General features: G+C 38.8%; 1 protein-coding gene across 3 annotated transcripts; it reads left to right on the top strand.

Annotated features, from left to right (window-relative positions):
* Positions 1 to 2,268: 2,268 nt before the first annotated feature.
* On the top strand, positions 2,269 to 10,556 carry ZNF770 (zinc finger protein 770). Of its 3 annotated transcripts, XM_019649211.1 has the most exons (3): positions 2,269 to 2,485; positions 5,020 to 5,044; positions 5,913 to 10,556. In XM_019649211.1, exon 3 carries the CDS (start codon positions 5,954 to 5,956, stop codon positions 8,051 to 8,053), a length of 2,100 nt encoding a protein of 699 aa, XP_019504756.1. In that variant the 5' UTR covers positions 2,269 to 2,485; positions 5,020 to 5,044; positions 5,913 to 5,953; the 3' UTR covers positions 8,054 to 10,556. The 3 variants fall into 3 exon arrangements, with proteins under 3 accessions (XP_019504756.1, XP_019504755.1, XP_019504757.1); XM_019649210.1 differs by lacking the exon at positions 5,020 to 5,044; XM_019649212.1 differs by lacking the exon at positions 5,020 to 5,044 and having other exon boundaries at positions 2,477 to 2,566.
* The last annotated feature ends 993 nt before the right edge of the window (positions 10,557 to 11,549 follow it).

Here is an 11,549-nt window from a genome sequence, read left to right on the forward strand (position 1 = left end):
AATACATAAAATATCAACTATAAATATAAAATCTATGAAGACAGGGGTTTTTTAATTTGTCCACTACTCTATCTCCAGTGCCTAGCACAGGAATTGGCACATAGCAAGTGCTTAATAAAATATACGTAGGATGGCTGGATGGGTGGATAGATCATTAAAGCCTCAGCTCAAGGACCATCTCTACCTGAAGCTCCCAGGCACATTTAAATATGCCTCCTCCCCCCTCCTGCCCCATACATATCTTCTCTTATCACACTGCAGTTCTTTGTATGTTGTTCTGAGCTGAAAACTATATTGAAGTCAAGGGCTTCACTGTTTCATCTTTATATACTTAGAAGTGAATCCCTTGTGCTTGGTACATGATTTTTCATTGAATAAATGGATGATTGATTGTATTCCCCATTTTAAAGATGAGGAAACTGAGGTTCAGAAGGGTTAAATAACTTTTAAGGACACACACCAGTAAGTTGCAGAGATAAGATATTAACCCAAATGTATGCCATGATATTTCTTTACTTTTCCTTGCCACTATTACCGTTTCTCCCTATGATGTTCTAGCCTGTCTCCACATATTCTATTTATCCATTTTGTAACCATTACTAAATCCCTGTCCAAATATCACCTAATGAAATCTTCCTGATGACTCTTATTCATGGTAATTTCTCCCTTTTTCCCCCCAGAAGCCTCCTGAGATAGTTCTCAAAGTGAATGGGAAAGGTTAGGAGGTACGGTATGTGGCCTTGGAGAATAGCTTATCCACATCCCATTTGTGTTTCACTCTCCATATTCAGGTTCTTGGTGTAACGGCCTATTTATTTTGAAGGTAATGCACCCTCCATTGGTCCCCAACCTCAGGTAACATTCTCTCATGCTCTGCATATCTCTCCTAAGGATTTAGGTGTCTGGTGATGCATGCAGTTGTTTGCATGGTTTGGCTGAGCTGAGCTCCCAGGAGAAGCTGCAAAATAGAGCAAGTCTCCAAGGCTTATCTGAACAAACGGAGTCCTCGCCCTGGAATTAGCACTCAAGACACCTAAAGCTTCCTGTCCTCTCTCCATCTCTGCTTCTTTCGGAAGTTGGGGCTTCAACCTTTCCTAAACGTGACTCCTCCAAGGTTGCTACGTGAGAAGCAAAAGTTTATTTTCTATTAGCCATTTCCTCATGTTACCACATTAAAAATAGAGACTTACTTTTCATTGGCCCAACATCTCCCCTTTTAAATACAGGAGCGTGTACCAACCATCAGAAAAAACGGTTTTCGTTGTCAATGGTGCCTGAGAAGTAATGCAAAAAGTTACTTACAGTTAGAAAAAGATCATTTCCTCATCTCTCAGACTGAGACAGCTACAGTCAGAACTACAAAAATCCACAACTTTTCTTTAATGTCTTTTGTGCTTAAAATCTTCAGTAGATACGTATCCTATTCAGTAATAATGTACCACCTTACCCTGTAACTGTACTACACATTTACCCTTAATTTTGCCTACATAAAATGTTGAGATATCTACATGTTGGGAAGCAGTAGTGAATTAAAAGTGCAGGTCTGGTACCAGACTTCCTGTGTTCAAATCCCATCTCCATTGTTTATCTGCTGTGCGGATGTTAAGTTCCTTGATGTCTCAGTCTCATTTTCCTCGTTTCAAAATGGGATCCTATCACTTCATAAAAGCTGTTGTATTTAATATAAAAACAGTAATTAATAAATTATAATAGCTATTTGAGCTTGCTGCGCACTAGGCATTATGTTGAGCACTTTGCATTCTTTTCATCTAATTGTGAGAGCAAGCTGGAGAAACGAAGACACTAAGCACAGAGATTTGTACATGGTATACAGCTAAAATCGATATATCCAGTGAACGAGGCTCAGAGAAGCCAACGAGGTCCGCAGCTGGCAGGCGAATGGTAGAGCCAGGAGTGGAGCCCAGTTTTGTCTGACCACAAAGCCCATGCCGTCGACCCCTACGCCGTGTTCTGACAATTACACAGAGTGCTGAGCTCAGTGCTGGCACAGAAAGCCTCTAACACGTGGCTTTTTGTTTATCACCGGCCCTTTGCGTTAGAGACGACGAGCCAAGTAGGCTTTGAACGCGGGGCTCGCCAGTTTCCAGACGGGCCTTGAGCCCCAGTGGTCAGGGCTACAGGGTTTCCCTGGTCGAGGTTGAGGGGTGAGATGGAAAATGCACCCTTCTCCACACCTCTGTTGTCTTCATCCCGAAATTGAGGTGCGGGTTGAGTGGCGCTGGGGTTGAAGACGCATCTCTCTCTGGAGCGCCCTTTCCCCCAGGGAACTCGCAGGCCGCGCCAAGGTGACAGCGGCCCTAGGGTGGGGGGAGCCTGTTTCCAGCCGGACTGCGTCCCTGGGCGCTCCCGAGCCCCGCGCCTGCGCTCTCAGCCCGTCGCCGCGCCGGCCCTGCGGCGCGAGGTTGCTGGCTTCCCCGCGCCTGGGCGGTGAGATGCACGGCTGCCGGGTGCGTGGCAGCTCCAGGTGCGTGAGCAGGACTTCAGGAACCCAGTGTGAGGTGGAGCGGGCCCCGGGAAGGGTCGGGCCTGCCTCGGTCCCTCCAAGGTGCTTGGGGACGTAGAACGGGGACGCCACGACCTCAGCTCCTTTTCCTTTCCCACTTCCCCGCCGTCTTGACTGCGTCTTACGGGGAACGGGAATCTCTGAGAGGAAGGCGCAGAAGAGGATGCTTTTCCTTTGCTGTGACGGGCCGTGCCACATAAGGCATTTTTTTCCCTGCCTGGGCCCAAAGCAGTTTTCACCCTTGCTTGTCCTTCCTTTCCTGGTGTGGAATTTTGCAGCCTCTGAGCTCAGCTCGACCTTTAGGTGCTTATTGGCCGCGGGCGATTAGGGCAAGGGCCAGATGTCAAGGTCTTATGTACGGTGCAGTCCCCCTGGGAGGGAGAGGTGAGGATTCAAGGCCAAGAGAGTGGGCTGGGGGTGTGGAGGTGGAAGAAACGAGAAAGAGGGCCAGGCTGTGGTCAGTGTCGCCAGCGGTTATTCCCCAACTGAGAGTTTCTCTCAGGTCTCTCATTTCTTTTTCATTTACTCCTCACTTTGTTTTAATGGTGTTAGTTAAGGCTAGAAAACCAACAGGCTTCCAGCTGTGAAGCAGCTTTGGAGTTTTTTGAGATCAGTTTTTGCAGTCTTCTAACGGAGTGTACCTTGCTGTTAGGATAGTTTTCAGATTGAACCATTGAGATTTAACTATTTTTTATTTTCAGTTTAACATAGGAAAGATTACACAGCTTGGTGTTTGTTTTTTTAAATATTATTGACAGAAAAAAAATTGAGAGCTCAGAGAATCCGTTGAAGTGGGATTTGGAGCTCTACCAAATGAATGTACATGGGGGACTGCCCCTGGAGTGTTGGGGATCCCTGGGCTGTCAGTTATAATAAATAGGAGGTGAGATCACTGTTTGCCACCAAAGGTGCTAACCATATAGGGCCCCCAGTGTTAGCCCAGGTGGTTTGGAGGCCAGTGACAGTAGTGTCCAGCCTGAGTCCTGGTGGTTGATGATCTTTTCCGTGCAGGACCTCTAGGCAGTTGATTCTTGTTATAATCAGAGATGGCTGTCTGTGTGTGGTTGTAGTGTGGGAGTTTTTCCCAAGAGTGTTTCATAGAAACTATTAAAGGGAAGGAGACATATAATAGGAATTGAGGAGTCCGGCTCTATGCCAGATTCCTTTGTGTGCCGTTTCAGGCCCCATGACAGATAATTGCAAGGCTTTGCCTTGCTAGCCTGAGTGCGGAGAAGGTCAGCTGCCTTCCCCATGCTAGACTTGTGCATGGCCAACTGCACTGAGTTTTCTGGAGGGAATTGCAGTTAGGGACACATCCCTTTCCTCTTGCTCATACTCATACTATATACTATATACTCATGCTATACTGCATTCCTGGCTCAGGTACCTCCATTCTGAGGACCTTGGCTGAGGCACTTCTCTGGTAGCTCCAAAACTTTATTGGAAGGGGACAGCCTTGCATGATGCACTTTTCTCCATTTTGACTCAGGACCTTTCCACTCTGAGCCTTTTCTTCCTCCCTGCCCTGGCCCACAGTCCATAAAGAGGTAGATGCCTTTTGTTTGGGCCTCCTCTGCAGTAAGATGATTGTGTGCACTGCATCTGCCTGATCCTCACCTAGTGTCGGTCCGTTTAATGGATCATTGCGGAGCCAGTAGTACTTCTTTTAGCCTCTTCCCTGCACTGTTGCAGTAAGTGAACAAAAGCTTGATTACTTTTCTCAGTTTGGCTCATTGTCTTAATTGACCACCTCGACACCTGATTGCTCCACAGAAATTAAATAAATTGCCAAATTCTTGGCAGTTCACTGGATTCATGACTTAATTTTAATCCTTATAACTGTTGCTGTGTTACCATGTGTAGGGATTTGGAAGTTGTTCACATGTAATTTCTCTAACCCAGTGTCAGGAAAATGCATATGAATAGCACCAACGTCTGAATGTTACTAACATGGACATCTGGGTTATATGGTGTATTTTGTAAATTAACATAGTGGCTTGCAGTCAGATTATTTTATTTTGCATAGATTTGTGTCGCATATTTCATTTGGCCTCTAATTAGATGTTTTGTTTAATATTTTGGGATTGTATGGGCCAATTGAACAAAACCAGACGCTGTTTTCCTTAGTAATTCTGTCTCATGCCATGGACCTTGATCTTACTTAATGGATTACTTAGCCACTTTGAAAAAGGGATTGATTTGCTGTGGGTCCCTCTGTCTAGTGCTGTGTGAAGAAGTATGCCAGGAACAGCCTTCACAAACCTTTTTACCTCCCTTCAGAAGTTTCACAAAACAGTATTTATCCTTACTATATGTTATGCAGTCTGATGTTTTCCACGCTATTAAGCAGAAATGCTGAGCATGATCCACTTAGTTACTTTCAGAATCTGTTAATGGATCATGACATGGAGTTTGAAAAACACTGTGGTAAAGCAACTAGTAGAAGATATTTGCTCAATAAATGAATTATGATTGTTTTTCTCTTCCTGATTCAGATTGCTGAAGAGAACCACACAGTGGGTATGTTTGTGATTTTGTGTTTAAGGTGTCTTCTAGGAGAGGACAGTAAATAGCAAATAGCATATATGTTATACAGTGGCCAAATCAGCTGACAAATAAAAACCCCTGGGTGTCTAGTAGATTTATCAACTCTCTGATTTTAACTAGAAGATACATTAGAATGAGAGAGCTAGAACAGTGTGTTGTTTTGTTTTGTTTTTAATCTCTGACTCCCTGCTACCAAGATCATATGATGGCAAGTCTAGTACTAGAACCCATGTTTTCTTGGACATTTTCTTCCAGTTGTCCATGTTATCTTTTTTGGTCCAAAGAAGTCATTGAGAGTAAATAGAGTTAATGATGTGGCTAAGAAATCTAACTTTTATAGGTGAAACATTCCATTCTTAAACCGTGTACATAGTATGCTATAATTGAATGCAAATACATTATTTTAGTATTATATTTTAATTCTTACACTGTTTATCTTTCTAGCCTAAATATTTAAAAATGTCAAAGCAACAAAATATTGACAAATCCACTTAATAGTGAACTAAGAACATTGGAATTAAAAAGTCTATTTAATCTTAAGAAATTCAGCTCAACCCCATTTTAATGTATCATCTCAGTAAGAATATAGCTTAAAATTATATAGATTTTTGGCTATTTCTTTTAAAGGCTTATCATTTCTCATTCACATGTATGTGTGAAATTAGTTTTATGATTCTAAAGTATTCATCTAAAATGATTATTAATTATCTTTTAAACATGGGAAAAGTCCAAGTCCTCTCCCCTTCTCCTTGATATCTTTGGTCAAAGGACAGTTTAACTTATTTCTTTTCATATGAATAAATAATTTTTAAATTAATACATTTTTATTTTTAATTTTTAGACATCCGTGGAGTTTAAGAAGACTATGGAGCGCATCAGAGTATGTCATTGAAGACTATGATGGCTGAAAACAATTTAAAAATGCTAAAGATTCAGCAGTGTGTAGTAGCCAACAAACTACCTAGAAACAGGCCATACATTTGCAATATTTGCTTCAAGCACTTTGAAACACCATCAAAATTAGCTAGGCATTATCTCATTCATACAGGTCAGAAGCCATTTGAATGTGATGTGTGTCATAAAACCTTTAGGCAACTAGTTCATCTGGAGAGACATCAACTAACTCATAATCTGCCATTTAAGTGTAGTATTTGTCAACGCCATTTTAAAAATCTGAAGACGTTTGTGAAGCATCAACACCTTCACAATGAAACCTACCAGAATGATGTTAAACAGGTCAGAAGATTGTTGGAGGCCAAGCAAGAAAAGCCAGTGTATGGGATGTATCATACTTTTACCACAGAGGAGAGATGGGCTTTACACTCATGCACTAAGCCGGATCCTACATACAGCCCTACAAAGAAAAGAAAGAATATTCACACATGTACAATTTGTGGCAAGATGTTTCCGTCACAATCAAAACTTGATAGGCATGCACTTATTCACACTGGCCAGAGGCCTTTTAAATGTGTCCTGTGCAGTAAATCTTTCCGACAGTCAACTCATTTAAAAATCCACCAACTCACACATTCAGAAGAAAGACCTTTTCAATGCTGTTTTTGTCAAAAAGGATTTAAGATTCAAAGCAAACTTCTGAAGCATAAACAAATCCATACCAGGAATAAGACTTTTCAGACTCTTTCGTTAAAAGTGAAGAGTTCAGAATCATGTCCCCTGCCAAATAAATTTAATGCAAATCAGGATGGTTTTGAAAATGGTGATATAGGTGAATCTGAGGAGAAGAATCAACTTGATGTCCACTCTATTTATATTGTTCCTTTTCAGTGTCCAGATTGTGAAGAGTGTTTTGAATCAGAGCAGATTCTCAATGGACACAAGTGTTTTCCTGCCAGAAGTGGCAAAAGTCCAAGCAGTTTCAAAAAAAGCTGCAACTATAAAACCATTGTTAAAAAAATCTTGGCCAAGCTTAAACGTGCTGGGGGTAAGAAATTAGATAATTTACGATCTGAGAAAAAAGTATTTAAAAACACTTACTTAAAAAACTGTGATCTTATTTCTGGTGAGCGGAGCCCTGAACAAACCCAGAAAACATTTATGGGTTCTCTTGGCAAACATGGAACATATAAGACAGTTGGCAATAAAAAGAAGAAAACATTGACTTTGCCATTTTCGTGGCAAAAGCACTTCCAGAGCCAAAATATGGGAAAAAGTGTGAAAGGTATCCTTACAACAGACAACATGTTAACTATGGATAATTCAATGAATAATAAAGATGTATCTATCTATGGTTCATCAGGTGAAGAATTCTTTGATAACTGCGAAGTGCTTCAGTGTGGTTTTTCAGTTCCAAGTGAAAACATACATACTGGACATAAGATGTGTCCTTGTGACAAGTGTGAAAAAGTATTTCCTTCTATATCCAAACTACAAAGACACTATTTAATTCATACTGGACAGAGGCCTTTTGGCTGTAATGTTTGTGGGAAATCTTTTAGACAGTCAGCTCACTTGAAAAGACATAAATTAACTCATATTGAAAAGATTCCTTATAGAAGATCTCTTCGCCAAGTAGAATTTGAAAATTTGAACAAACTTTTCATTGAACCGAGTGATAACAATGTTAACTATAATGCTTCCCAACAATGTCAGACTCTTGGCTTTCAAAAATATGAGGTCTCAGAGTCAGAACAAATACCAGAATTAAAAGTGAAGGCAGAATCAGAGGATTTCATTCTTGGTAGCCACTATAGGAACAGGCAGCCCTATCCTTCTAATGCGCTTCTGGAATCAGAGCAAAGCTATCATAGTCATTGTTGTAGTTATTCAGGGCGTACGGAGAGGAATGATGGTCTTCTTTACCAATGCAGTGTTTGTTCTAAAAGTTTTAGATCTCCATCTAAACTGGAAAGACACTATCTAATTCACGCAGGGCAGAAGCCATTTGAATGCTCTGTTTGTGGCAAAACATTCAGACAGGCCCCTCACTGGAAGAGACATCAGCTCACTCACTTCAAGGAATGACACAAGAAAAAATGGTTGTCTTAACGTCAGTTGTGTAACTAACAGAACCACTGACACATTTGTGGTCTCTCTGGTGGTCGTGTTCTTTAAAGCCTGTTATCTATAAAGGAGGAAGCCCTCCCTTCCATGCACAAGTCAAGTGCAACTTTGGTAATCAGTGACTTGCTAATGTTGGTAAAGATGTTAATTCACTGAACCTTCCTTTCCTCTATGTGTCTGCCTTTTAGAGAGATTTCTAAGGAATCTATAAATGGCAATTATTGAACTGAAAAAACAGCCTGTATCATCTAAAATGTATTTTTATCAAAAGGCCTGCATTAGGTTGAATGATTTCACAGGCAATTGCCTGTCCTGCAGAGTAAGGTAAGATACATAGAAAATACAATGTTTTAGGAACAGCCAAATTAATTTTTAGAGGGGAGAACATGATCTCATGCCATAAAGTAAGTATTTATTTTATTTCAATATATACTTGGACTGTATTGCAAGTGTTATAAATCCATGATGCGGTACAAACAGTTCAGCCTCATTCATTTTTTAAAGCAATTGTCCCTTGTGACAGGCCATCTCCTTTTAGATATACCCAAAAACAGAGGCGAAAAAATTGGGTTTTGGCTGCAGCAAATATTTCATTTATTTTACATTTCACATGAAAGCATAGTTTTGTTCACCTGTGGCTAAAATGCCATTGCAAAATTTTTTCTTGTAAATTTACAAAATATAAAGGCAGTAAAGGTGAAAATGGATAAGAAAATCATAGCATTGTTTTCATTGGTCTTTTCCAATCCTAAGAATAAATATCCTTAGGATTCTGTGGTAGCTTCACCTTTATCACAGGTGATTAGAATCAGTTTTTTGCCCAATCGACTATTGTCTTTCCCAAAAGAACTTAAAAGTAGGAGAGAGGCTAGGATGCACCTCCGTACATTTACCTTGTTTACTTATCAGGAATATTGTCCAAGTGCCATAATCTTTTTGATGATATGTATGCAGTGTTATCTTTTCAGAGGAATAAATGCAATTTGTCTATTTGCTTATTAATGATTGATGGCAGTAGTTATAGACTTAAGACTCTCCTATAGATTTGCATCTCCATGAGATTTTTACATTTACTTTAATAAACCTTTCTTTTAATGCTGATTTGAGTGGTCCTATGACTTAACTAAATCTATTTTGTTAAGTTTGATCAAAACGCAATGACTAAGTCTGGTTCTGTATTTTATTCCTCTATGGTTTTTTTTTTCAAGATTCTGATGCTAAAGAATGTTATTGGGTCCTTAGTAAATTTTTATTTTAATTAGTAAGGTTCCTGTATAGGAATAAGATGCTTATAGAATTAAAGGTGTCATTCTTCTAAACAGGACTGTCATGATTTGGGAAATAATTTAATCTATAAAAGAGTTATAATTACAAATTGTCCATATTTTTAATGAAATCTTTAAGAATAACATTCCCTAGAAATAAAATAGCCATTATCTTTCTAAAGTGAAAAGAACAAATAGTTATTTTCCTAGGTGGGTATTTGTCACCTATCTAGTGACAAGCTCTCTATTGATAATGGGTAAATGAACAATTGTTAAGTTTTGCATTGTACTGTAAGAACTGTGTGTATTGCGGGGGAGGAGAGGTTGGTCTGCTTGCTGCTTTTACAAATGAATTTTGAGGAACTTGGGTTTCATGAGCTGAAACAACAGTAAAGATAAAAATGCCAATGATACACAAATGTGCAGGAGAATCATATTTTAAAGAATAAGTTCGCTTAAGTTTCGTTGCGATATCTTCCTCCAGTGCAAGCAAGATGATGGTTTAAAGAATTTAGAGAAAACTTTTCAAGAACACATCTATTACATTAAAGCAAGTGATAACTAGTTCATATTTCCTGAGAATAAAGGTTCAATTTTCTTAATATATTTCAATGATATATCTATATCTGAAATTATGTATTTGGGGATTTTCCTACACTAATATAATTTTATTTGATGTAAATGTCTCATACACTCCTTTCCCAACCCAAATAGGGAGAGACCTTAACAGCTTTGTGCCTGGATGATTATTGGACTTTATTTGCCTAAGTAATACTATACTTTTTTTGGCCCATGCCTGTTTAAGCTGTTTCATATTGAAAGTTGGGATATTGTAAAAATTTTGTCAAAGATGTACTGTAGTGCTATTTGAAGTACCTTTAACAAATTACTTATTTACCTTTACTATCACTGCAAGCTTCTTGTGGAAACTTTATAGGAATGAAAATAAACTGTATACATCTATGATATGATTAAACATTAGATGTTAATTGATGATTTGCTGCATGCCAGAACTGTTAGTGTTGTTGAATCAATTACTTTGGTTTTCTGAAAAAATAAACTTTATAAATCTTTAAAGAGAATTAAGTGAGTTTTTTGTTTGGGTGATTCCAGGCTATATGTTTACTAAAGTCATTTGATTGCCTGAGTTAGTGGAATTATTGTTTATTGTTTTGTACTAACGTAGACGAAAAGTGGATGGTGGTTAAAATTATTGAAAAATTCAAATTTCAGAATATTTTTAAAATAAAGTTTCAAATTACATATAGTTTTGACTTTTTTTTTTTAAGGGAAAATCACATAATACCGTATCAAAGTACTGATTACCAAACACCTTCCTGGGCCCACTCCAGTCCACCTTCTACATTGAACTTCCTAACATGGATATCTAATCATTTACTTTTTTGTTTATGTTACATTTCTTTGATAGCTTCTTATCACCTACAAAAGGATATATTAACTCCATTGCATGTCACATGGTCTACCTGCTTACCCATTTATCCTCTTTGGCCTTCCTCTCCAGATTTGTACTAAACAAATGCAGAATTAGTTCCTCCAATGCACAGTATCCTTATTCTTCTTGCCTCCATCTTGTCTACTTAGTGTTAAATTAAGATACAGACTCTCTAACACTCTTCAAAGAAGAAATTTAGTTGAGCCAGATTTTATTCACTTTTCTTCCATGATGATGAGAGAAAACTGAAGTGTTCAAAACTGACTTGTCGAAGACAGATTTCAACTTACTTGTTATGTAAGATAACCAATTAGAATGCAGACATTTTGAGGACATAGCAACAGTCTTTGAAGTCTGGGTGCTTACAAGAATCCTTTGTTAGAAGCAACATTTGCAAAGACTGTTTTATGATGCACAATATCTGCTTTTTGGAAGCTGCAGGGAAAGAGAACATTGAATTCCTATCTTGTTGAGATTTCTCCTATTGCCAGTTAGAAGGGCTTAGAATTTCAGGGCTAACTTCTGGAATTCTATTAGCACTAAAAGAAAAACTTGGAAGAAAAGTGGAACAATGGTATTCTTAAATGGAATACGAAATGTGTAATATTTTTGCATCTACATTAGCAAACTTCATTCTCTGACGTTTGAGCTTAAATACTGCTTCCTCTGGAAGCCTGATTTTACCCACACTGTCCACTGTGCTCCCACTGCTTTTTCTTCATAACTATTCATTGTCACT

This window comes from Hipposideros armiger, unplaced genomic scaffold (assembly GCF_001890085.2).
Source record: "Hipposideros armiger isolate ML-2016 unplaced genomic scaffold, ASM189008v1 scaffold_130, whole genome shotgun sequence".
Taxonomy (NCBI): Eukaryota; Metazoa; Chordata; class Mammalia; order Chiroptera; family Hipposideridae; genus Hipposideros; species Hipposideros armiger.